The sequence below is a fragment of the Branchiostoma lanceolatum genome, chromosome 7 (genome assembly GCF_035083965.1).
Source record: "Branchiostoma lanceolatum isolate klBraLanc5 chromosome 7, klBraLanc5.hap2, whole genome shotgun sequence".
NCBI classification, from domain to species: domain Eukaryota; kingdom Metazoa; phylum Chordata; class Leptocardii; order Amphioxiformes; family Branchiostomatidae; genus Branchiostoma; species Branchiostoma lanceolatum.
In genome coordinates this window covers 16,184,039-16,211,787 of record NC_089728.1, presented here as the reverse complement: position 1 = coordinate 16,211,787, position 27,749 = coordinate 16,184,039, and the positions used below count along the sequence as shown (strand labels likewise).

At 39.0% G+C, this 27,749-nt stretch overlaps 2 protein-coding genes and 2 long non-coding RNA genes across 16 annotated transcripts; 3 read left to right on the top strand and 1 right to left on the bottom strand.

Annotated features, from left to right (window-relative positions):
• The first annotated feature begins 591 nt into the window (after positions 1–591).
• On the top strand, positions 592–27,431 carry LOC136437900 (uncharacterized). Its single transcript, XR_010756351.1, has 2 exons — positions 592–1,199; positions 25,483–27,431. It is a non-coding gene; the product is annotated as an uncharacterized lncRNA (long non-coding RNA).
• Positions 4,539–5,285, top strand: LOC136437899 (uncharacterized). The gene is made up of 2 exons (XR_010756350.1): positions 4,539–4,767; positions 5,025–5,285. It is a non-coding gene; the product is annotated as an uncharacterized lncRNA (long non-coding RNA).
• Positions 5,718–22,813, bottom strand: LOC136437898 (uncharacterized). 10 transcript variants are annotated; one of them, XR_010756344.1, is made up of 11 exons: positions 13,249–13,477; positions 12,425–12,510; positions 12,114–12,207; positions 11,384–11,412; positions 11,226–11,276; positions 10,726–10,823; positions 9,921–10,063; positions 9,544–9,606; positions 8,297–8,343; positions 7,749–7,900; positions 5,718–7,237 (listed from the first exon to the last, which is right to left on the bottom strand). XR_010756344.1 is itself a non-coding variant. In XM_066432473.1 (10 exons), exons 2-7 carry the CDS (start codon positions 12,432–12,434, stop codon positions 9,579–9,581), a joined length of 366 nt encoding a protein of 121 aa, XP_066288570.1. In that variant the 5' UTR covers positions 12,435–12,510; positions 13,249–13,477; the 3' UTR covers positions 5,718–7,237; positions 7,749–7,900; positions 8,297–8,343; positions 9,544–9,578. The 10 variants fall into 10 exon arrangements, 3 of the variants coding, with proteins under 3 accessions (XP_066288570.1, XP_066288571.1, XP_066288569.1); XR_010756343.1 differs by having other exon boundaries at positions 9,954–10,063; XR_010756346.1 differs by lacking the exon at positions 9,544–9,606 and having other exon boundaries at positions 9,954–10,063.
• Positions 13,561–21,645, top strand: LOC136437897 (uncharacterized). 4 transcript variants are annotated; one of them, XM_066432469.1, is made up of 9 exons: positions 13,562–13,732; positions 14,447–14,532; positions 14,750–14,843; positions 15,680–15,730; positions 16,901–16,985; positions 17,358–17,420; positions 19,027–19,073; positions 19,470–19,621; positions 20,131–21,645. In XM_066432469.1, the coding sequence occupies exons 2-9, from the start codon at positions 14,523–14,525 to the stop codon at positions 20,337–20,339; spliced, it is 711 nt and encodes a 236-aa protein (XP_066288566.1). In that variant the 5' UTR covers positions 13,562–13,732; positions 14,447–14,522; the 3' UTR covers positions 20,340–21,645. The 4 variants fall into 4 exon arrangements, with proteins under 4 accessions (XP_066288564.1, XP_066288566.1, XP_066288565.1 ...); XM_066432467.1 differs by having other exon boundaries at positions 13,561–14,532; XM_066432470.1 differs by lacking the exon at positions 14,750–14,843 and having other exon boundaries at positions 13,573–13,732.
• Positions 27,432–27,749: the final 318 nt, after the last annotated feature.

The following is a 27,749-nucleotide window of genomic DNA, read 5'->3' as shown; positions in this document are numbered from 1 at the left end:
GAATTTGGGTTCCGAGAGACTCCTTTGATCTAATCCTGGAGTCAGTTGTAACTGGGTCAGTCATCTTAAAGAAGACCGTAAGAAATTTAGGATGAAATTTTGTGATAAGCAAATGAAGTCCCAACGCTATAGATAGTGAATCGACTTGATAATCTTTCTTTTAAAGGAACCCCAGCAATATTAGGGTCTGAAATTAGGATGTTGCACGTCAATTTATTTAGTCATTGCCATACATGATTAGTTCAAACAACACTATCACAATGTATAGCGACGTCCATCATGCAAAAATATGACGTCGTTGTGATGTGAGAACTCACTGAAAATCGTCGCAAGGGTTTTTGTAGGCTCGCAAAACTAAGGGAATCATCGTTTTTGCACGGTTTTAAAATGCTCAAAGTATGAAGTTATTGCGCAAATGTGCTAAATAGTGTTAGTGAATGTCACTGCCACAAAGATTTCAGCTTTTCTTTGATTTCCATACTTTTGGCCCTTATATTGCTTTGGTTGCCTTTAAGAGCCACTACACTTCGCGGCCTAACTGTACCAGTGTGTCACTTGTTCCTAGCACTCTGGCGTTGATCCGTATGTACACTTCTCACCCAAAATAACCAGCGTGGATTTCGGCACTTGTCATCCAGCAAATACAGGACCTAAGTGGAGTGACGTCAGGCACCAAATTTGATCGAGTCGGTGTCACGACACCATGAGGATGACGTCAAAGAAGTAATGACGTAGCCATGACCACGTGACCAGGAATCGTCTCCACCCAAACATAGCATCCACGTGGCGCTCCCCAAGCGACCCCGCGTTACCGGGTTTAAATATAGCCGTTCCCCGTAGCGTGCTGGCATCCGCGGCGGGTGCCACATTGGTTCCATGCCGAGGATGTTTGTTTTTCTGGCCCGGTCTCCACTCTGACAGCTTCGCTAATCCCATCTACTTACACAACATCGGCTGACTTCTACAGAGTGCCGAGACACAGAGAGAGAGGCATCCGTGCGTCGCCTTGCTTCCACAGACTCTTCAAGATAGAGGTGGTGTTGGTTTCAAGACCGGGCGGAGTTTCTCAAGGAGGAACACGAAGGAGTTTTCGTGAAAGGATAAGGAGTTGCTTGACTGACGAGTGAAGAAATGCAGATACATCATGCTAGCGCTCCATGCTTCTACTCCGTTGTACGCTCAGGACAAGACTCTGAGTGGTAAGTGTTGGATTTGTGGATAGCGTTCTTAGTAGGAGGCAGATATTAATACAGAAGAAGAAGTAGAACAAGAATGAACGTTGCCGATCTTCTGCGTTGTTTTTATTCGCTGCATATATGCAGTGACGTCAGTATGACGTCATCTCAGGAACAGTTCGCTTCCAGCTGTTGGTGCTTGCTTGTTGTACATTGAGAAACATTGAAGTCCAGTTCTGTTTAGATTTACTCCGTCCGTACATTTTCTACTTACTTGTTGACGAAGTGCTGGTTAGAGCTATATCAGTCTTGTTGTCATGTCCAGCCGCGAGATATTTGACATAATGATCACAATATTCCCAAGGGAGGGGTATTAATGATTAGATACCAAATTAAGATTGAATCATTAGCCCTTCCTTGCTTTAAATATCCGCATGAATTCCTTGTAAATATAAATATGACTGCGATTTGTCATATGAATAATGGCTCAGTGCTTACGATGTTAAAAACAGATTATTAAATCAGGTAGGAAACCAGATGTGCTCTGGGTGAGATCACGTGGTACTGGCCCCTTATGGCTAGTTGCGGGGTTTAAGCTGCGAATCTAACAGTGGTGTAAGTCATGAATATTTGGTTTGCAACCCCCCTAAAGAAGCCCGAACGATAAGTCTGTTATGTAATCCCATGGATTATTTCCCCTTAAGCCCCTAGCTGTATTAAAATACCTTTTGGTCGATACGTCTAAGAGGGATGAATCAAAACTGCATTATGGGAGGGTGAATGAGTCAAATTTTACACTGCATTATCCTGATTTAAAGGGGTTCTGTGTAACATTTTGGTTGCAAAAATTGAAGTTATTAAGAGTAACAAAATCTCCATGCTATTGACAATTATGACCCATTTCATTGCATTTGCATCATAATTTCATATCATATTTCAAGCAAACTAAAAAAAAATTAAATACTTTAGATATCGTTCAAATATTACATTGAGCGCCTTTAAGAATCAAGCGATTCACCTAAACTAAAGCCCTAAACCATCCTCCCCATATTCTCGCGAACTGAGGTTTTTGTTCGTCGCATCAGTCTGGTTTCAACTGATGAAAAAAAACGGTATTTCAACAATTCTTCAAGCAACTTTTCAGCGTGTAGGCTTGCATGTGAATCACCAGTGCTATAGTTCCTAAACAATACTGTATATCAAAGTATTCGTGATCGTAAATTCAACGACTGGAGATACAGTGTAATTGTTTTACCCGGACCCGAGCCACTTTGATACATTGAGTTATTGGTTTCCAAGAAACGTGATTCGAGTTGTAATTCGATTTTTCCGGCGTAGCCCTCGCAGAATAAACAACGAATTAGAGCAATGGCGTGAGATCAACGGGAGTTATATTTAAACGGCAAACCGTACTATTTGATAAGGGGGTTCGGTAGGTGAGATATTCCATTCCAGAAAAACGGCAGGGGACATTTTCATTTCATAAACATATTTCTGTAGATATCTGTACTTAATTTGGTGTGCTTCACATGTCTTGTTATCAACGTTGTTATCGTATACGCAAAGTTCACCTACTTGAATGTACGCATTGACACGCAGATGATAAAATGAATGCCGATAGCCCCCTCCTCGAATGTTTGAAATGGTACGGCCCAGTATGAAGACATTTTGTCATCAATCTTGTGATTGGCAGGCTTGACAGACAACTAACTAATCGTGACGACTGTTAATCTCCAAGAAGATGTAAGGTACGTGTTTTTTGTCGGCTTGTAATGCGCATTTTTTTCTTCTAAATTCTAAGGATATTGCCCAAAACGATCTCCACCCCAAAATACCTGAGACTAGAGGTCCAAGACTTATTTTACATCTTTCCGAACACAAGAACTATCTAACAACCAAAAACCGTGACCATAGCTTGTTCAGAACACAAGATATCAAACCGGGAACTTCCACTGCAGTACCATAGAAAGTTGCTAGGGGGCTCAAAATCGAATCATGCATGTCGAGGTCTTAACAAAACCTACCCACATACCAAATATCAAAACAATGCATCAAGGCATTTTGGAGTTATCGCGTTTACACACACACACACACACACACACACACACACACACACACACACACACACACACGCACGCACGCACACACACACACACACACACACACACACACACACACACACACACACACACACACACACACACAGACGATAACGAAACATAAACTTCTTGGCGAAAGTAACGGGACGGAAAAACAAAAAAATCGATACATCCGTCGGTTTTAACACGGACTAACACACGGGCTACTTCAAACATGCGTACTGTCTAACCAGGTCACATGCCAATTACGATGTGTCAGTCGTTATAGCAGCAAATTAAACTCCTGGATCAGAAATGGCCCCTTTAGATCTTGACAGATCGAACATACCAAAGGAATACAGCCGTTATTTTTGAATGGAATTTGCATTGCTCTCAATATGGAAATAGACTATAGACAGATGGAAAGATGCGTACGTTTACATAGATAACAATATAGGATGGCGTCAAAAATTTCTGCAAGATAAAAATAACATTTCTAACATCTGTCAATAACTTGAGTTGAGTTGTACTCATAAATAGACGGAATTCAATTCAATTCTTCTCATCTAAACATTCTAGCCTGACGAATCGCGCTCCTAGGGCCAGCCGGTCCTATAACCGCCATACCCTAGTAACCTCCGGCCGAGAGCTTGTGTAAATACAGGCTATAAACATTCTTTTTCGAGTATGATACGTGGGCAGAGCATTACATATAATGTTAACCGTAATACTTACAACATATTTTCGATATGAATCATATAGCCCAGCATAGATCTAGAACGGACAGAAAACTTTTCTCAAGTTTTGACTCTAAACAACAAGTGCACAAAATTGAATATTCAAGCATACCTTAAAGCATACGCAAAGGTACGTTGGGTCATGCATTATGAAGAAACGATATCTTAACGTATCCTTAAATATTGGATTTCGTGCATATATACCTTTCGACTTTCGAGTTTGCTAGAACTTATAATGATATCATAACGAAGACCTTTGGTATGATCCAAAAATATGCATATATACATGTAGGACGGCACCTATCTCTGTTTCAATAGCATAAATAGATCACACAACGTTGTGCAATCACCACATCTGGGTACTAGTCCACTGGTGTTCAGCTTCCATACTCTTTCTCAAATGCTGAGTGCTAAGCAGAGAAAGCAGTATGTACCACTTTCAATTAAAGTCTTTGGATCGAACTCACGACCTACAATTAAGGCAAACATTCCACTCACTTGGGCTTTGCACCGGTCTAATAGAGCGAGAAGGAAGAAGACGTGATCTTACGGTGGCCCACAGGAACACGGCGTTTTTTTTTTTATATCTGGGTTTATTTTCAACTTTTTTTTCCTGCGTGAAAATTTTTCGCACTTTTTTTTGTTTTGCAAAATTTTTTTCTTCTTTTTTTTTGTGGGCATATAATGTACCCTCCCCGACAACGCACCGTCCCCAGGTCAAAGGTCGTGTGACGGGCGGACGTGTAATGGCGGCATATAGATACCGACTGATGAATCGTAAGTTATTCAATATATCTCATAGAATTGCATTATCACACTCCAAATTCAACTTGTTCCGTATAATTATGAGCTCCAGATCGTTGGAAAATTATCATGATGTTTTGCTGTAAAACTTATTGGTAAACGGTCATCATCTGTTCTCTCATTGGGGAGGGGGGCGTTGGGTTTTTGGAAAAACTTTGCTGCTTTCTTCGTGTGAATTTAGGACCGATTGGCATTAATGATTAGTATACTTTTTTATGCTTTTATCTTAGGTTGGCGATAGAAAAGTCCTGGCAAAACTCCTATGGGGAGCTATAATTGAGGGGTGGAGAGCTCCTTCAGCCCTGAAGAGATTCCAGCCACCCCAAGATAATCTCCACACATGCACCCAGGCTCGTCACACCGGTACCAGTCAGCCATAGTTAATTGATATCCTTGACACTTTGCGCCTGGCGTGTTTGCTCAAGGAAAAGTGGCCTACAGGCTGATTTGAGCTTATCATGAATATTAAAGGTTCAATATTGGTCATTGTATATGTGTTATGCAGCACGTCTATGTGGTCATGTTTTCTTATTAGACTGTTAAAGCGATCTAGCCAGGGTTCTGAACTGTGTCTAGAGGTCAGGTACAGAAGGCCAACTTGGCATCGTGTAAATAAACTGCACTTGGAGTACCCAAGGCGTGAAAAACCACAGCAGTGCGTCTAGATTCATGCTCCCAGACAATATTTCTAGCACTTGAGGGGAAACATTTTGTTTCACCTCTTTTCGAGCCTTATTTTGATGTAAACTACTGTATAACTTAGAAGGAAAAAAAGATTTATGATTTAAGATTCTCCCCTTCAACACAACCTTCCCCCCTCCTTTGAATTAGCACCGTGGAATTAGGATGTTGCATAGCCTCAACAAAATATCATGTTTCCTAAAAGCAATGAACATAAAAATATCAAGACTCCAAACAGCACATGTGTTCGGCAATCATTTATTGTTTCTGTAGTGCCATTAGTATGATCCAACATATTTAGTGCAGCTGTCAAAATAAAAAGGTCAACTAACACCTAATTTACATGTATGGTGCAGCCGTTCTGCTAGACACAAATCAATAATAAAATATAATTCAAATTTGACAATGTAGACAGGATGCTTTGGCTATTCTGAATTAACCAGTTATAATTCGGACAGGCTGCATTAATACAGTGGTTCCATCAGGCAACATAGTACGTGGTAGTTTTCTTACGACATACTTTATGTAGTACACGTAATTAAATTTTGAAGAGCCAATGAAAGAATTAATTCTTTGTACTATAATACACTGCTAGGGTTTGTTTTCACCAATCCCTATTATTGACATACTAATACACAACAATCCTTTCCTTTCTGTCCTTTCTCCTTGCTGGCTACTTAGGAGTGGTGTTTTGCTTGGTGTAGCATACCATAATAGCTGGTGTTAGTTATTAGTTCATTAATGGTATAAGTAGGTTCTAAGGGAACAGTGTACATGAAATAACCTACATTCGTACAATCAGCTGATACACCATGTCCTGGTTTTCTTCTATCATTCCACACTTAGGCTTGTTGCAAAGAAAAACCACATGCAGTGAATTTAAAACATGCAATGAATTGAGTTGTACCATGAGCGACTGGCAAGAAATGTTATGAAGTAATACACCAACAAAGCCTTCATCACGTAGACATGATTACAATATTACTGACTGTACATGTTTCAAATTTACAAAGTCTTCCCTCCTTACATTGTTGACTGACTGTTAGAGTCTTGAGACCAAAGGCTCAGGTGTCTGCAGCAGCAATTATGAGGTCATTGACAAGAAAAAGGGCAATGTGCTGAAAGTTTGGTAGTCCCAACAACATAGGCTACAACCTCTTTGTGTTAGGATGAAGACAATGAAATTTGAACTTTCAATCAAATCATTGCATTCAAAAGTGAAAGAACAGTAACAACTAGGAAGACAAGACTTTCTTCAATGGACGGTGCCAAAATAGGAGCATTTTGGGGTTGAAAAATATTTTTTTAATCAAATAGTTAATAAACAACAAAGGAAGCAGGTGACCCAAGAAACAATCTGTTAAATTGGTGTGGCCTAAGTGCCAGCAAAGTTTCAATGCAAGAAGAATTGCAGCTACTGTTATTCAATCATAATTCTCAGTCGTTAGTACAAGGGGGGTTATCAGAGATACATGTATATACTATATACATGTATTTCTGATAACCCCTCTTGTACTGACCCTTAGATAAAATTGACTATTAGCCAATTTTATCTAAGGGTCACTTGCAATATATACAAGGTCTATATACAATTGTGCAGCCTCCTGCCAAGTGTCTGGTACCCGCCTCTGCATGTTCGCCATCATCTCTTCCAGATACATATTGAGGGTCTCATTCCCCACATCATTGCCTGGAGGTTTGCAATAATGTTGTGCCTGCTGTCTGTCATGCTGGGACAGGTGGTTCAGGAAGTTATCTCCACCTGTCAGGTTCAAAGAGAACAGAAAATGAATACATGGTACACAGTCTGCAACAAATACACATTGTGTCGCCAAACAGCTATGATTGGTACATGGACATTTAGAAGACATAGAAAAAACAAACACATCTTCATCTAAGACATTACTTTACCAATCATGCGAGGCCAATTACCTTCAGAGGAACTGGGGGCAAACAAATAGTACTGCAGCTCATCAGTAGCTTGAGGAACAATAATTGTAGTTGTGTAATCATGCTTCTTTTAAATAGAAGTGTCTGTCTTGCCCCCTGCTGGGCGACTTGAGCATGGTCTCGACCGTGCTCAAGTCTTGTCTGGGAAAAGGGGACTTGAATACCCAGATTTCTGTTTACACAGTCAAAAATGACAGATTTCTGTTTACACAGTCACAGGACTTGGGCTGAGTGTGCTCTAAGTGTACTTGGAAAATGCACGTGTAAGCCGGGCCTTTGGTACAGATGACATTTCCAGAGTTCATATTTTTGCTTGTGTATACCTGTTCGCTCTGGCAGGAAGAACAACACGTTTGGTCGTCCACCTGGAACTGTTGCCCCTCGATGCGGACGGATTCTTCTGTCATTCCAGTCCTCCATGAACTCCAGGAGTTGTTGTCTGATGATCGGCATAAAGCAGAAACGTAGGATTCCTCTGTACATTCAAAGAGTCAAGTAAAGCAAAAGTCATCGTTATGATACAATGGTATATGAAAAACAGTCATAACTACTATTCTTGCAACCAGCACAACTTCTGCTTTTCAATTTTTGTAAAATAAGAAAACAAATTATATTGTATTGTACTTGAGCAATATCTGATCATAGTATGTTAGTACTAAATATCTAAATATAGTACTAACAATTATGAACAGAATAACATGTCAAGGCTCCTGCCATATCATAGCAAAACAAAGTAACATGTAAAGCCATGGACACTTTAAGTTTAAGAGGCAGGGGTTCCTCAAAGTAGCATTTAGTATGCCACAGTAAATTTGGATCAAAAACACAAGGTGGGTGGAATATGTATCACACTATACCATAAAGCACTTACTTGTGTAGAAAGTTCCCTACTTCAAGGTCTCCATGAGCTGCCATTTCCTAAAAAGTAAACCACTGTTACAATAGTCTTGGTTTAAAAAGAGACTAAATCCCACATATACATGTAGGTTATACTCTCATCATCGTGAAAAATTTTGATGATTCACCAAACACATACAGATAATGGACCACAATATCATTAATGAAAGAAAGAGAAATGAAGTTAGTAACTGTACAGATTGTATTAATATCATTATCTCCATGAAAAAAGACTTCTTCATGGTGATATTGTTTTGCGTGTTTGCGTGTGTTTGCGTGTGTGTATGTTTGTGCCTTCGGATGCTTAAAGTCAGCATAACTGAAGAACGTCTACATGGATTGTAATGATATTTGGTATGTGGGTAGGTGTTGGGAGGAGAAAGGTCAAGGTCGATTTTGGGCCTCCTGATATGTGTCACTGGAACAACAATGGCGTATTTGTCAAAACCCTTTAAGGAGAATAACTGAAGAAACAGATTTTCATATCATTTACTATGCAGGTAGCTTAGACAGATGTACACAATGAATTGCAAAATATGCAAATTGGACTTGATTTGCATAAGTAATGAGGAAAATCTATATTTGCAGTGTTGTCCATTGCAAGTTGTGGGGCACCAGTCCTGTTATAGCGAAACTGGGTCACTTCCCGAGGGGCTCGACAGCTGGTTGTGAAACCACAGAGGGATATACAACCAAACCTTTATACTTCTTTTTGATATGTGGATAGCTTAAGTGTTACTTGATATAATGAAATGACGATAATGCAAATCAGAATCTAATTTGCATATTGCATAATTAATGAAGGCATTTTATAAATCCACTCTGTTCAATGGTAGGACAGTTAAAAAATACAACATACACTATGTAACTGAGAAATAAAGGGACATTGGCAGATAAAAGTTATGCAAATGAAGACCCTATTTGCATAATTAATGAGAAAATACTGTAATTCCACATTGGTAGATGCAGTAACTGGAATTTCATACTTATGGCATTTGGAAGTTATGTGACAATGACCATAGTTGAATATAGATTATATAACTGTGGGCCTAATTTGCATACTATATATTTCATGGAGATTTGAGGTCTACCAACTCTTGTTTTATTTATGTTACTCTTATTGTATTTTGTATCACACCTACAAATTGAGAAGAATCTATACTTTCTCTTAATAAGAAAACTAAAATGTTCAATTTTGTTCAGTTCCATGAGCATCTTTACCTGGAAAACCTCAATCCACCACACCACTGTGGGCCTCAGGTGAGACCAGAAGGCTTCAATACGCTATAATGATAAACAAAACACACCATTAACATGTATTTTACCCAAGTACACTATCTGTTTATTAGTGCAGTAATGTAATAAAGCATAAAATGGTTTGATTTTGTTAATGTTTGATACATTTTGTATCTTCAGAATGAATCCAAGCCTCTTTTTTGGCACTGTTAGCTACCGGTATGGTATGATGCTATACCACAATAATGATAAACCTGTAAGATGCATCTGTACCTTGCTTGCAAGGAACATCAAGGAAATGGAAATACAGACAGGCCTCAGAGGCACACTAACTGATAGGAACCTTCATAATAGGGTCTTACACTGCACAATGAAATGTAATCAAAGAAATGCACCTGATTATGCACAGACTTGTCATACTAATGGTTGCAATGAAAAGAACACTGCATTGCAGCCACCACCACATTCTCTGTGCCTGGATCGCTGCGGACAAGTTGTGGACAACCTGCAAGAATGTGGAAATAAGTGTCCTTTATCTTCAGATAATGGTTCTAAATACAAGGTGCAAGTGAACCCAAAATTGGAGCCATGGCTACTATGCACCTACTAGTAATTGTTTTTAATGTGGGTGCACCAGTGCACCTAAATATTTACCTATACTATGTAAACTGTTAAGTCACTTTTATACACTAGCATACAGACCGAAAAATATAAAACATTTGTTTACGATATCTAAGTTGATAACAGCTATGCTCTAGCTGATCATGATAAGAGAGGCATTTTGTAATACTAATATGGTTTTGCTGACAACTATAGTCTATATGCTGTACATCTAAAATATTTTTTTGTGAAACAAAATCTTCAAGTCAGGTGCACCAGTGCACCTTATCCCCAAAATTAATTTCAAGCTCTTGGCAATGTATGATACTGAAATAGTGTTTAATGTGCCACATATCCAATATAGTGACCACTGAAAAGGCTGTATGTCTGTATAACTTATATAAGCTATTTTAGAATATCATTCTGACAATCAATGAAAAGTTATGGCAAATTCCTGCCCGTAGGCTAATCGCATGTACATGTGACACGGAGTGGACGGACAGCCAATAATGGACAGTAGAACATATGACTACTCAAGTCTTAACTACTGACACTATGTCAATGTACCTTCTAGCTGGTTGACTGTGTTCAGGTAGAGTGTGGCCACTACTGCAGCATCCTTATTTGTTGTGCCAACATGTAGCCACATGCAACGTCTACTATAACTACAATGTAAAAGACAAGTGTCATTATGATAAAAGTTTCATTTGACTATCATGTCTAAGACAATTGTTAACGTTAAGTGCTGCAAATTACCACTCAGTCTAACGGTGAAACCAATACACATAGGTTAGTCAAACAGCGAATTTAATGTGCTGGAGGTCAAGAAACAAGCAAGGTCAACGTTATGCATGCAAGTTCTACACCACAGATCTAGATTGGTTGTACAGCTCAATGATATACAGATTATGTTCAAGTGCAAGACAGAATGATATATGGTTGGTCTCTAAAGTCTCTGACATTACCATGTTTAGAGAATGGTCGCCTGTGATAAGAATGGAAACCAGGTGTCAAATACCTGACAAAAATTATATAAAGCAGTAGATAACCTATAGTGTGTACATTACCCATTGATGCAGCCATGGAGACAAAATCCATACGGTTTCAACTTGTCATTCCTGCAAATACAGTAACAGAGAAAATTATTTTACCACATCATCGTTTCAAAGTGGTTAGTTATTGGTAATACACAGAATGCAATTTTACAATGTACACATATACACACCCATCAATATGCCAGACTTGACTCGGCCCCTGAAGGACAAGACAAAAGGCTAGGATTAGACAAAGAAAATGCAATATGATGAGTCACTTCTGATAACATTTCAAGGAAGTTAATATTCACTAACCTACAGCATAGGGGTATATTGAAGGAGAAGCAATAGTGCAAACACACAATAAGTGTAATATATCTCAGCTTTTGACATGAATAGAACACTGAGATGTAGGTAAAATGTAGCCGCTGCCAAGCTGCATGGATCGCTGGGAAAATAGTATACGTTGGCCAAATAGAGTGAAGTGTTCTAAGGGAATCGGCTACGGAGAGAGGGTCAATAGGCTACCAACTCTGTTGAGTAGAGGCTACATGATGTATGTAAAATGTGCAAAAAGACACACACGCAAGTAACGGTTATACATATCATAACATAGAATGTTAAACAACCTACTAGACTAAAGAAACATTAATGAAAAAAGAGAAATGTAAGTCTCAAGACCTTCAGGTAAAAAAAGAATTTCTGTGACGAAAATGTCAAGCATAATGACCCATATAATGACAGCTGACAAGTCCTGATTCTTAGCTATTAGGACAGAACCAATAGATGTAATAAAAGAAAAAAAACACATGTCAACCAAAGTAATTTTGGAGCCACACAGTGCAATAACAGCGTTCAAAAGTATATCTTGAAAATGTCAGAAAATTAATCTGCAACAAAAATAAAGATTGTGTGTACTACCAGACTAAAGTAGTCACGCCGAATAAGACGTCGTTGTCGTCTCTGAGCTGAGCCTTCTGGGTCTTCTTCTTGTAAAATCCTTTACACAGTACTCCTGATGTGTTAGGGACATTAGGGGAAAATTAAGGATATGTGCAAAATGGTTGCTGTCTGCCCAAGGCTAAGTTAATTAAGTACAGCTTTGTTCTGAAAACTTCTACTTAGGGTACAGGGTTTAATATGATACTTCTCACATTGAAAAAACAAAAAACAAATACATGTATCACTACTTCTAGATTGTTTTAATTCAAACACATCAAAAATACAAATACCTTCTGACATTAAGCCGATATTCCCGCAAAAGACAGCACCACATCTTTCTATAGCCAACGTTTTGGTTTGGGCCCTGGAGTTCTTCCTGATAACAAAAATTATTAATAGAAAACATAAGTGATGCATGGCCACATCCAAAGAAATGTGCCATACAATATACATGAAATGTGTGAGAAAATGATCAGCCGTAAAGTTAATCCATGATAATATCATATCTATGTAAGAAACTATGCCATTCTTCCATATGAACCATGAAAATATTGACTACTTAATACCTATAGTTAGTAACACCAGTGATACATAGAATAACATGAGAATAAAGAACTGAACATGGAAACATATTCTTCTTCTGTATAACTTCAAAGACCTTTTACTTTCCCTTTTTTCCCATAACAAACAGCCTAAAGTTAAATGGCATGTATACAAGACACAGGAATATCCAAGACACCGTGTCAAAGGACATTTTGAGGCTGTGTATGTGTGATTTCTGTTACTTCTTTGAATTCATGTTTCCTCAGAGGCCATAGGAATCAACTGACTTACGGTTACAGCACCGCTACGTATACATTTCACATAAAAAAAGTATACTAATCATTAATGCCAATCGGTCCTAAATTCACACGAAGAAAGCAGCAAAGTTTTTCCAAAAACCCAACGCCCCCCTCCCCAATGAGAGAACAGATGATGACCGTTTACCAATAAGTTTTACAGCAAAACATCACGTTATGATAATTTTCCAACGATCTGGAGCTCATAATTATACGGAACAAGTTGAATTTGGAGTGTGATAATGCAATTCTATGAGATATATTGAATAACTTACGATTCATCAGTCGGTATCTATATGCCGCCATTACACGTCCGCCCGTCACACGACCTTTGACCTGGGGACGGTGCGTTGTCGGGGAGGGTACATTATATGCCCACAAAAAAAAAAGAAGAAAAAAATTTTGCAAAACAAAAAAAAGTGCGAAAAATTTTCACGCAGGAAAAAAAAGTTGAAAATAAACCCAGATATAAAAAAAAAACGCCGTGTTCCTGTGGGCCACCGTATGATCTTGATACGGTGGCCCACAGGTACGGTGGCCCACAGGAACACGGCGTTTTTTTTTTTATATCTGGGTTTATTTTCAACTTTTTTTTCCTGCGTGAAAATTTTTCGCCCTTTTTTTTGTTTTGCAAAATTTTTTTCTTCTTTTTTTTGTGGGCATATAATGTACCCTCCCCGACAACGCACCGTCCCCAGGTCAAAGGTCGTGTGACGGGCGGACGTGTAATGGCGGCATATAGATACCGACTGATGAATCGTAAGTTATTCAATATATCTCATAGAATTGCATTATCACACTCCAAATTCAACTTGTTCCGTATAATTATGAGCTCCAGATCGTTGGAAAATTATCATAACGTGATGTTTTGCTGTAAAACTTATTGGTAAACGGTCATCATCTGTTCTCTCATTGGGGAGGGGGGCGTTGGGTTTTTGGAAAAACTTTGCTGCTTTCTTCGTGTGAATGTAGGACCGATTGGCATTAATGATTAGTATACTTTTTTTATGTGAAATGTATACGTAGCGGTGCTGTAACCGTAAGTCAGTTGATTCCTATGGCCTCTGAGGAAACATGAATTCAAAGAAGTAACAGAAATCACACATACACATGTCTTGGATATTCCTGTGTCTTGTATACATGCCATTTAACTTTAGGCTGTTTGTTATGGGAAAAAAGGGAAAGTAAAAGGTCTTTGAAGTTATACAGAAGAAGAATATGTTTCCATGTTCAGTTCTTTATTCTCATGTTATTCTATGTATCACTGGTGTTACTTACTATAGGTATTAAGTAGTCAATATTTTCATGGTTCATATGGAAGAATGGCATAGTTTCTTACATAGATATGATATTATCATGGATTAACTTTACGGCTGATCATTTTCTCACACATTTCATGTATATTGTATGGCACGTTTCTTTGGATGTGGCCATGCATCACTTATGTTTTCTATTAATAATTTTTGTTATCAGGAAGAACTCCAGGGCCCAAACCAAAACGTTGGCTATAGAAAGATGTGGCGCTGTCTTTTGCGGGAATATCGGCTTAATGTCAGAAGGTATTTGTATTTTTGATGTGTTTGAATTAAAACGATCTAGAAGTAGTAATACATGTATTTGTTTTTGTTTTTTTCAATGTGAGAAGTATCATATTAAACCCTGTACCCTAAGTAGAAGTTTTCAGAACAAAGCTGTACTTAATTAACTTAGCCTTGGGCAGACAGCAACCATTTTGCACATATCCTTAATTTTCCCCTAATGTCCCTAACACATCAGGAGTACTGTGTAAAGGATTTTACAAGAAGAAGACCCAGAAGGCTCAGCTCAGAGACGACAACGACGTCTTATTCGGCGTGACTACTTTAGTCTGGTAGTACACACAATCTTTATTTTTGTTGCAGAGTAATTTTCTGACATTTTCAAGATATACTTTTGAATGCTGTTATTGCACTGTGTGGCTCCAAAATTACTTTGGTTGACATGTGTTTTTTTTCTTTTATTACATCTATTGGTTCTGTCCTAATAGCTAAGAATCAGGACTTGTCAGCTGTCATTATATGGGTCATTATGCTTGACATTTTCGTCACAGAAATTCTTTTTTTACCTGAATGTCTTGATACTTACATTTCTCTTTTTTCATTAATGTTTCTTTAGTCTAGTAGGTTGTTTAACATTCTATGTTATGATATGTATAACCGTTACTTGCGTGTGTGTCTTTTTGCACATTTTACATACATCATGTAGCCTCTACTCCACAGAGTTGGTAGCCTATTGACCCTCTCTCCGTAGCCGATTCCCTTAGAACACTTCACTCTATTTGGCCGACGTATACTATTTTCCCAGCGATCCATGCAGCTTGGCAGAGGCTACATTTTACCTACATCTCAGTGTTCTATTCATGTCAAAAGCTGAGATATATTACACTTATTGTGTGTTTGCACTATTGCTTCTCCTTAAATATACCCCTATGCTGTAGGTTGGTGAATATTAACTTCCTTGAAATGTTATCAGAAGTGACTGTCATATTGCATTTTCTTTGTCTAATCCTAGCCTTTTGTCTTGTCCTTCAGGGGCCGAGTCAAGTCTGGCATATTGATGGGTGTGTATATGTGTACATTGTAAAATTGCATTCTGTGTATTACCAATAACTAACCACTTTGAAACGATGATGTGGTAAAATAATTTTCTCTGTTACTGTATTTGCAGGAATGACAAGTTGAAACCGTATGGATTTTGTCTCCATGGCTGCATCGATGGGTAATGTACACACTATAGGTTATCTACTGCTTTATATAATTTTTGTCAGGTATTTGACACCTGGTTTCCATTCTTATCACAGGCGACCATTCTCTAAACATGGTAATGTCAGAGACTTTAGAGACCAACCATATATCATTCTGTCTTGCACTTGAACATAATCTGTATATCATTGAGCTGTACAACCAATCTAGATCTGTGGTGTAGAACTTGCATGCATAACGTTGACCTTGCTTGTTTCTTGACCTCCAGCACATTAAATTCGCTGTTTGACTAACCTATGTGTATTGGTTTCACCGTTAGACTGAGTGGTAATTTGCAGCACTTAACGTTAACAATTGTCTTAGACATGATAGTCAAATGAAACTTTTATCATAATGACACTTGTCTTTTACATTGTAGTTACAAATGTATAGTAGACGTTGCATGTGGCTACATGTTGGCACAACAAATAAGGATGCTGCAGTAGTGGCCACACTCTACCTGAACACAGTCAACCAGCTAGAAGGTACATTGACATAGTGTCAGTAGTTAAGACTTGAGTAGTCATATGTTCTACTGTCCATTATTGGCTGTCCGTCCACTCCGTGTCACATGTACATGCGATTAGCCTACGGGCAGGAATTTGCCATAACTTTTCATTGATTGTCAGAATGATATTCTAAAATAGCTTATATAAGTTATACAGACATACAGCCTTTTCAGTGGTCACTATATTGGATATGTGGCACATTAAACACTATTTCAGTATCATACATTGCCAAGAGCTTGAAATTAATTTTGGGGATAAGGTGCACTGGTGCACCTGACTTGAAGATTTTGTTTCACAAAAAAATATTTTAGATGTACAGCATATAGACTATAGTTGTCAGCAAAACCATATTAGTATTACAAAATGCCTCTCTTATCATGATCAGCTAGAGCATAGCTGTTATCAACTTAGATATCGTAAACAAATGTTTTATATTTTTCGGTCTGTATGCTAGTGTATAAAAGTGACTTAACAGTTTACATAGTATAGGTAAATATTTAGGTGCACTGGTGCACCCACATTAAAAACAATTACTAGTAGGTGCATAGTAGCCATGGCTCCAATTTTGGGTTCACTTGCACCTTGTATTTAGAACCATTATCTGAAGATAAAGGACACTTATTTCCACATTCTTGCAGGTTGTCCACAACTTGTCCGCAGCGATCCAGGCACAGAGAATGTGGTGGTGGCTGCAATGCAGTGTTCTTTTCATTGCAACCATTAGTATGGAAAGTCTGTGCATAATCAGGTGCATTTCTTTGATTACATTTCATTGTGCAGTGTAAGACCCTATTATGAAGGTTCCTATCAGTTAGTGTGCCTCTGAGGCCTGTCTGTATTTCCATTTCCTTGATGTTCCTTGCAAGCAAGGTACAGATGCATCTTACAGCTTTATCATTATTGTGGTATAGCATCATACCATACCGGTAGCTAACAGTGCCAAAAAAGAGGCTTGGATTCATTCTGAAGATACAAAATGTATCAAACATTAACAAAATCAAACCATTTTATGCTTTATTACATTACTGCACTAATAAACAGATACTGTACTTGGGTAAAATACATGTTAATGGTGTGTTTTGTTTATCATTATAGCGTATTGAAGCCTTCTGGTCTCACCTGAGGCCCACAGTGGTGTGGTGGATTGGGGTTTTCCAGGTAAAGATGCTCATGGAACTGAACAAAATTGAACATTTTAGTTTTCTTATTAAGAGAAAGTATAAATTCTTCTCAATTTGTAGGTGTGATACAATAAGAGTAACATAAATAAAACAAGAGTTGGTAGACCTCAAATCTCCATGAAATATATATTATGCAAATTAGGCCCACAGTTATATAATCTATATTCAACTATGGTCATTGTCACATAACTTCCAAATGCCATAAGTATGAAATTCCAGTTACTGCATCTACCAATGTGGAATTACAGTATTTTCTCATTAATTATGCAAATAGGGTCTTCATTTGCATAACTTTTATCTGCCAATGTCCCTTTATTTCTCAGTTACATACTGTATGTTGCATTTTTGAACTGTCCTACCATTGAACAGAGTGGATTTATAAAATGCCTTCATTAATTATGCAATATGCAAATTAGATTCTGATTTGCATTCTCGTCATTTCATTATATCAAGTAACACTTAAGCTATCCACATATCAAAAAGAAGTATAAAGGTTTGGTTGTATATCCCTCTGTGGTTTCACAACCAGCTGTCGAGCCCCTCGGGAAGTGACCCAGTTTCGATATAACAGGTGTCCCACAACTTGCAATGGACAACACTGCAAATATAGATTTTCCTCATTACTTATACGAATCAAGTCCAATTTGCATATTTTGCAATTCATTGTGTACATCTGTCTAAGCTACCTGCATAGTAAATGATATGAAAATCTGTTTCTTCAGTTATTCTCCTTAAAAGGGTTTTGACAAATACGCCATTGTTGTTCCAGTGACACATATCAGGAGGCCCAAAATCGACCTTGACCTTTCTCCTCCCAACACCTACCCACATACCAAATATCATTACAATCCATGTAGACGTTCTTCAGTTATGCTGACTTTAAGCATCCGAAGGCACAAACATACACACACGCAAACACACACGCAAACACGCAAAACAATATCACCATGAAGAAGTCTTTTTTCATGGAGATAATGATATTACAGGGCTCGAAATTCATCTTTGGGAATAGGTGCACTGGTGCACCCAACTCAAAAAATTGGGTGCACAGAAAGAATTTTGGGTGTACCAGATAAAATAAAGTTGAATGTACTTCAGAACATAATTACAAAGTTTAACGCTGCTGCCTTTCTTAAGAACTTCAATCTGTAATTTTATAGCTAACTTCAAAATTTTAAACAAATAATACATTAAATAAAGTACAGTAAAAAGTTATCATGCTGTTTTTTATACTTACATTTCAAGAATATTCTGTATACTGGTGTACAATAGTACCTTAACCCTATAGGCTACAAAAATATATAGGTGCACCAGTGCACCCAGGGTCAAAAATTAGGTGCACAGCTCTAATTTTGGGTGCACTGGGTGCACATGCACCCACTATTTCGAGCCCTGTTAATACAATCTGTACAGTTACTAACTTCATTTCTCTTTCTTTTATTAATGATATTGTGGTCCATTATCTGTATGTGTTTGGCGAATCATCAAAATTTTTCACGATGATGAGAGTATAACCTACATGTATATGTGGGATTTAGTCTCTTTTTAAACCAAGACTATTGTAACAGTGGTTTACTTTTTAGGAAATGGCAGCTCATGGAGACCTTGAAGTAGGGAACTTTCTACACAAGTAAGTGCTTTATGGTATAGTGTGATACATATTAAACCCAACTTGTGTTTTTGATCCAAATTTACTGTGGCATACTAAATGCTACTTTGAGGAACCCCTGCCTCTTAAACTTAAAGTGTACATGGCTTTACATGTTACTTTGTTTTGCTATGATATGGCAGGAGCCTTGACATGTTATTTTGTTCATAATTGTTAGTACTATATTTAGATATTTAGTACTAACATACTATGAGCAGATATTGCTCAAGTACAATACAATATAATTTGTTTTCTTATTTTACAAAAATTGAAAAGCAGAAGTTGTACTGGTTGCAAGAATAGTAGTTATGACTGTTTTTCATATACTATTGTATCATAACGATGACTTTTGCTTTACTTGACTCTTTGAATGTACAGAGGAATCCTACGTTTCTGCTTTATGCCGATCATCAGACAACAACTCCTGGAGTTCATGGAGGACTGGAATGACAGGAGAATTCGGCCACATCGAGGGGCAACAGTTCCAGGTGGACGACCAAACGTGTTGTTCTTCCTGCCAGAGCGAACAGGTATACACAAGCAAAAATATGAACTCTGGAAATGTCATCTGTACCAAAGGCCCGGCTTACACGTGCATTTTCCAAGTACACTTAGAGCACACTCAGCCCAAGTCCTGTGACTGTGTAAACAGAAATCTGTCATTTTTGACTGTGTAAACAGAAATCTGGGTATTCAAGTCCCCTTTTCCCAGACAAGACTTGAGCACGGTCGAGACCATGCTCAAGTCGCCCAGCAGGGGGGCAAGACAGACACTTCTATTTAAAAGCATGATTACACAACTACAATTATTGTTCCTCGAGCTACTGATGAGCTGCAGTACTATTTGTTTGCCCCCAGTTCCTCTGAAGGTAATTGGCCTCGCATGATTGGTAAAGTAATGTCTTAGATGAAGATGTGTTTGTTTTTTCTATGTCTTCTAAATGTCCATGTACCAATCATAGCTGTTTGGCGACACAATGTGTATTTGTTGCAGACTGTGTACCATGTATTCATTTTCTGTTCTCTTTGAACGTGACAGGTGGAGATAACTTCCTGAACCACCTGTCCCAGCATGACAGACAGCAGGCACAACATTATTGCAAACCTCCAGGCAATGATGTGGGGAATGAGCCCCTCAACATGTATCTGGAAGAGATGATGGCGAACATGCAGAGGCGGGTACCAGACACTTGGCAGGAGGCTGCACAATTGTATATAGACCTTGTATATATTGCAAGTGACCCTTAGATAAAATTGGCTAATAGTCAATTTTATCTAAGGGTCAGTACAAGAGGGGTTATCAGAAATACATGTATATAGTATATACATGTATCTCTGATAACCCCCCTTGTACTAACGACTGAGAATTATGATTGAATAACAGTAGCTGCAATTCTTCTTGCATTGAAACTTTGCTGGCACTTAGGCCACACCAATTTAACACATTGTTTCTTGGGTCACCCGCTTCCTTTGTTGTTTATTAACTATTTGATAAAAAAAATATTTTTCAACCCCAAAATGCTCCTATTTTGGCACCGTCCATTGAAGAAAGTCTTGTCTTCCTAGTTGTTACTGTTCTTTCACTTTTGAATGCAATGATTTGATTGAAAGTTCAAATTTCATTGTCTTCCTCCTAACACAACGAGGTTGGAGCCTATGTTGTTGGGACTACCAAACTTTCAGCACATTGCCCTTTTTCTTGTCAATGACCTCATAATTGCTGCTGCAGACACCTGAGCCTTTGGTCTCAAGACTCTAACAGTCAGTCAACATTGTAAGGAGGGAAGACTTTGTAAATTTGAAACATGTACAGTCAGTAATATTGTAATCATGTCTACGTGATGAAGGCTTTGTTGGTGTATTACTTCATAACATTTCTTGCCAGTCGCTCATGGTACAACTCAATTCATTGCATGTTTTAAATTCACTGCATGTGGTTTTTCTTTGCAACAAGCCTAAGTGTGGAATGATAGAAGAAAACCAGGACATGGTGTATCAGCTGATTGTACGAATGTAGGTTATTTCATGTACACTGTTCCCTTAGAACCTACTTATACCATTAATGAACTAATAACTAACACCAGCTATTATGGTATGCTACACCAAGCAAAACACCACTCCTAAGTAGCCAGCAAGGAGAAAGGACAGAAAGGAAAGGATTGTTGTGTATTAGTATGTCAATAATAGGGATTGGTGAAAACAAACCCTAGCAGTGTATTATAGTACAAAGAATTAATACTTTCATTGGCTCTTCAAAATTTAATTACGTGTACTACATAAAGTATGTCGTAAGAAAACTACCACGTACTATGTTGCCTGATGGAACCACTGTATTAATGCAGCCTGTCCGAATTATAACTGGTTAATTAAGAATAGCCAAAGCATCCTGTCTACATTGTCAAATTTGAATTATATTTTATTATTGATTTGTGTCTAGCAGAACGGCTGCACCATACATGTAAATTAGGTGTTAGTTGACCTTTTTATTTTGACAGCTGCACTAATTGGATCATACTAATGGCACTACAGAAACAATAAATGATTGCCGAACACATGTGCTGTTTGGAGTCTTGATATTTTTATGTTCATTGCTTTTAGGAAACATGATATTTTGTTGAGGCTATGCAACATCCTAATTCCACGGTGCTAATTCAAAGGAGGGGGGCAGGTTGTGTTGAAGGGGAGAATCTTAAATCATAAATCTTTTTTTCCTTCTAAGTTATACAGTAGTTTACATCAAAATAAGGCTCGAAAAGAGGTGAAACAAAATGTTTCCCCTCAAGTGCTAGAAATATTGTCTGGGAGTATGAATCTAGACGCACTGCTGTGGTTTTTCACGCCTTGGGTACTCCAAGTGCAGTTTATTTACAAGATGCCAAGTTGGCCTTCTGTACCTGACCTCTAGACACAGTTCAGAACCCTGGCTAGCTTGCTTTAACACAGTCTAATAAGAAAACATGACCACATAGACGTGCTGCATAACACATATACAATGACCAATATTGAACCTTTAATATTCATGATAAGCTCAAATCAGCCTGCAGGCCACTTTTCCTTGAGCAAACACGCCAGGCTCAAAGTGTCAAGGATATCAATTAACTATGGCTGACTGGTACCGGTGTGACGAGCCTGGGTGCATGTGTGGAGATTATCTTGGGGTGGCTGGAATCTCTTCAGGGCTGAAGGAGCTCTCCACCCCTCAATTATAGCTCCCCATAGGAGTTTTGCCAGGACTTTTCTATCGCCAACCTAAGATAAAAGCATAAAAAAGTATACTAATCATTAATGCCAATCGGTCCTAAATTCACACGAAGAAAGCAGCAAAGTTTTTCCAAAAACCCAACGCCCCCCTCCCCAATGAGAGAACAGATGATGACCGTTTACCAATAAGTTTTACAGCAAAACATCACGTTATGATAATTTTCCAACGATCTGGAGCTCATAATTATACGGAACAAGTTGAATTTGGAGTGTGATAATGCAATTCTATGAGATATATTGAATAACTTACGATTCATCAGTCGGTATCTATATGCCGCCATTACACGTCCGCCCGTCACACGACCTTTGACCTGGGGACGGTGCGTTGTCGGGGAGGGTACATTATATGCCCACAAAAAAAAGAAGAAAAAAATTTTGCAAAACAAAAAAAAGGGCGAAAAATTTTCACGCAGGAAAAAAAAGTTGAAAATAAACCCAGATATAAAAAAAAAACGCCGTGTTCCTGTGGGCCACCGTACTTGACCTTGCCGTGTATGTTGACCTTGTATGTTGACCTTGTGTGCCGGGGTGCATGTAACTTCGTCTGACGTCTGACCTTTGACATCAATTACATGACTTTTTGCTGCACTGCCCACCCACCTCAACTCTCTAGTCGAACTATGTAACGCTTATCCATATATGGCACAAGAGGAGCTGAAAAATACCACGCCGCCCCGCTATTGACCTTCGCCAAGAAGGGTGTTTTCGGGGGTGGGTGGGTTTGTGTGTGTGTGTGTGGGGGGGGGGGGGTGTATGTATGTGTGTGTGTGTGTGTGTGTGTGTGTGTGTGTGTGTGTGTGTAAAGCAATAACTCGAGAATGCCTAGGATTGTCTTGATACTTGATATGTGGATAGGTCTCCTGGCCCCCTGGCGACTTGTTATGGTACTGCAGCGGAAAATCCTTTTTTTTATATTTCGTGTTCTGGACATGCTATGGCCAAGCTTTTCGAGTGGTAGATTGCTCATGTTCTATTTGGTGCGTATCATACGACACTTCGTTCGGCAGTTATAAAGGTGTAAAATTTATCTAGATTGGACAGCACATTAATCTTTTAATAGTAAGGTTATCGAAATAGAAAGTAACGTCATAAGTGAGAAGCAACCAGTGTTACATATAACTAAGAAAACACACAATTATGTTATCATATTCATGTTGCATATCTTGTAAGTTTTTCGGCTAATATCCTTATGCAACTGGGGTCACAGAAAAATAGGCTTAAACTTAGAGTGGTTTATATTCATTTCGACTTTACCTCATTTGTGAAATTATTGACATTACAGGTGACTATCACCTTTTGAAGATGTCCACTCTGACCAGGTAGGACCCCGACCTTTTTCGATAAGTGTAACGTGCTCGAGGTTCCATCGGACAGGACGTCCCTAACCGAAGCAGATACTCATTTTCACCTGAATCAAGTAAGAATGTAGGTGTTCAGTTCCTTTCCCAAGGGCACACCACAAGGAACTGTCAGGGATTCGAACACAAAACCTTTACATTCTACGTCAACAGCCCTAGCCAGAAGACCAACTTCTTATTGTTCTTCATAGACATGAAAATAGCTATTACTTCTTTAAGTTTGTAAGTAGATTATAGAAAAACTAGCATTCTAAGTCAATAACCCTAACTGGACGACCAACTTGTTAGTATTCTTCTGGGACAGGAAAATATCTATTACGTCTCTTAATAGAAATTTGGAAGTAGATCATAGAAAAATATACGGCAGGTCATATTGAACCGCGACCTTCTGACACACAACAGAAGTCGATTTAAGGGAACTCCGAGCACAAACTGAACCCGGGTCAGATAGCCGGGGGGTAAGCGCATACTGATCATGTAAGCCATCGAGTCAAGGAAGCTGGTGGATACAAATAAACCGTTATCAAGTCAGACGATCGCTCACATCTATCAGACGCCTGCCGTGGTAAATCTCTGTTCTGTCCCGCCTTTTCTGTAATCATTTACACGTGAAAACACCGAAATTGACTCACCACATAATGCTACAGACTAAAAAAACTAAACACGTACACAAACGATTAGACTGCCAGCTGATTCAATATGTATTTCTGAGTAACCTACTTGAAAAGAGCTATCTGCCACCCACAAATCATGCCCTGCATAGTTATGTTTTAGGTGCCGTTTGTCTGTGTGTGTCCAGAACATGAGGTATCATATATAGATATTTTATGGCAAAGAGTTCACCATAAGCTTATAATATTTACCTTCGCCAAGAATGTTATGTTAAGGTGCCGTTTGTCTGTGTGTAAACAGCATAACTCGAAAAGTCGAGGATGGATCCTGATGATTATTCAGGTAGGTGGGTAGTGGTAGGAAAAAAGAAGGTCAAGTTCGATAATGGGCCCCAGCGAGTTTCTAAGATACTGCTGCGGAACGTCTGGTTTTGATATGATATCTCGTGTTCTGGACATGCTATGGGCGTACTTTTTGAGTGGTAGATAGCTTTGTGGGTAGAGAATGATTGGTGCAGGTTTGGGCCCCCTAGCGGCTTCCTTGGAATTGCACGGTTTTGTTTCCGGCTTTGAAATAGAAATGAAAACTGAATACGTCACTCGAAAAGATTGATATCATGCATCAGGCGAAGGTATGAGGTCGTGGAACTCTAGTTTTGTTTCCGTATGAGTATGACGTCGTTGGCTTCAGGGCAACGATTATCACTGCGGACAGAAAAAAAACACCCCCACTGCGTTACCATCTGGTCCGTCTTTAATCATCGGTAGTTTCGACGTAGTTGTAGTGCGTTAAACGTCGGTAAAATGTAACCACGCGCATAAATTTTGGAGAAGAATTTTGCGGTGAGAATGATCCTGTTATTCGACCTAATAGCGGCGGTTCAACCGCCATGATTTGTGTATGTACAAGTAGTTGTTTTAGAAGATTGCTTTTGGGTGGAAGTAAGAGTACGTAGCCTGAATACCAGACCTCCCATCTCTATAATATCTACCGCACAGGGGCCTGGTGTAGAATATGTAAGCCCAAGAGAAGCTGGACTGTCTAGGGCCTGGAAACAGTCTGGCATCCAGGCTAGACTAAGAGCGTTCTTTGTTAGTGGCTACATTTTCATTTGAAAACCATGAGAGATTTTAACGTAGACATTTACATTCTTTTCACAGATATGCTGGGACCGTGAGGCCTGAGGGGAAATGAGGACGTTGCGATGGATGTTACAGGAATTTATCGTCGTGTTGTTGTGGCAAGGGATACTACTGGTGGGCAACACAGACAGTATGGCCCCGAAGGCAACCGTAAAAACAGCCGACGGCGTCTCGACGAAGAATCCAAGGCGCTCCGGCGGTCGTTCGTTTGAGTTCGCCCGAAGACTCAAGCAAGGTAGAGCGCCGGATATGTTAGTACAACGGGATGACAGTGTTAAGGAGTGGTCTCTGACGGATTACGTAGTGTACCGCAGAGCAGCGGACAGAAAGAGGAGAGAGAATCCTCCTGGTTTTGAACTCGCTACTGCTACAGGTCACCCGGATTCAACGACTCGACAACCTCCTCTTAACATAGGACAATACGAGGGGACTACCACCGCTGCAACGCCGCTAGTTTCAACGCCGATGTCTCGGTGTTATTACTACGGGTGTTCAGACGACGACGCCGGCCCGCCGGCTTGCTACTTCACGCTACACAGCAGAGACGTGCCGTCAAACGTGCCGTGCGTGTGCGTATGTTCTCCCGATCATGACGTCAACGCGTCTGACGTAACCACGCCCGTGCCTAACTACAGCAACGAATACGAGGACTACGCCGCGGCGCTCAACTCACGCACGCCGCGCAGAGGCGACGTCAACAACTCTATCTCCGTCATTGTCTTCCTCGTTATCTATATGTTTGTAGTTGTAGGATATCTCAAACTGACTGTGAAGTGGTATTAGGGGAATCTTCAAACAGATGTTTCGAGAAAAGATCGTAATGATCAATTTCTATAATTTTACCTTTGTTGGCAATTTTTCTGGATATGCGTCATAAAATAGTTTTATGATCTTCCTTCCAAATTCTGCTTGAAGATGAGCACTTTTATGAGTCTTAAGCCGGTTGTAAAGTGGTATTGATTGGTCCAGCAAATGTTATGATTTGGCAAGGGTGATGGGATAATGGGGGAAATATTGAGGGAATTCTACGTTCTTCACTGACAACATCTACTTGAATGCTGTAAAGTATTATAAGGGTTTATTCTTTGATGGTGGAGCTTATTTTGGATGCTGCGACATGTGAAAAATACCTCAAATATGGAAATACGTACTAGCCACCATCACTTATTGATATGGGCATTTAAAAATTAACAACGCCTGTATCGTCAAACTGAAGGAATTTCTTGTTTATGAACATTGCCATATATAACTTTCTTCGATTTTTCAGGTTTAGTATTTCAGCTTTGAAACGTAAAATTCTTAAGCTGGTATCTCACTTCAATGCGGCACGCTGTTGACCTCACTGCGACCTAACTTGGATTTGTGTTGCCCTTAACTTTATAATGGGGATATCATGAAAAACGTACAGGTATGACTGAAAAGACAACAAAACACACAAAGCGTAAAATATTCATATTCTATCGATGAAATTCGTTGAGCGCTCTCTCAAATTGCTCGGTCGCAACGAGGTCGCCAACGTGCCGCTGTCCAGTGAACTACTGTGAATGCAGAAATGTTTGCAGGGATTTAAGTTCGCTGTAGGGAGAAAATGGAGTGTTCGCGGTGGTTTTGAGTGCGCGTTTGAAACAAAGTAGCGCTATAGTCACAGAATGGAACGGCTTTTCCCGATGGTTTTAAATTCGCGGTAAAGAGTTCACCACGAAAACCGTGAACATAAAATTACTGCGAACATTTCTGCATTTACAGTATAAGGTATATAAACAAGTACATGCTGGTATTTTTGTGGTTGTATGATACGGCGTGTCGTCAATCTAGCAGCTACATGTGAAGCCAAACCACCATATCATCGATGAAACATTTCTCACTTTAAATTTAAACGGTTATTTTGAACGTTTCAAATGCGTTATGTTGTAACGTTTCACGTTGTCCCCGGATGTACAGTAAAGATTCAGATGCCTTTTTTGAAATAGCTGTTTTATTCTCTCTCTGTTTGGTTGTTCATAAATAATATAGTTATGGAAATACTTGGCTAAGTATACATTTTGTGGACATTCCAAATTTGAAATGGCACTTGTTACAGTATATAGGTAACCAACCATCCAGAAAACAACTGATCCAAAATCTATTTGATTGTTTATAAAGAATATAGTTATAGAGATACTTGGCTAAGTATACATTTTGTGGACATTCTGAATTTGAAATGACCCCTGTAACACTATTAGTTGGTATTAACCAACCACCCCGAAAACAAGTGATCCAAAATCTATTTGGTTGTTCATAAAGAA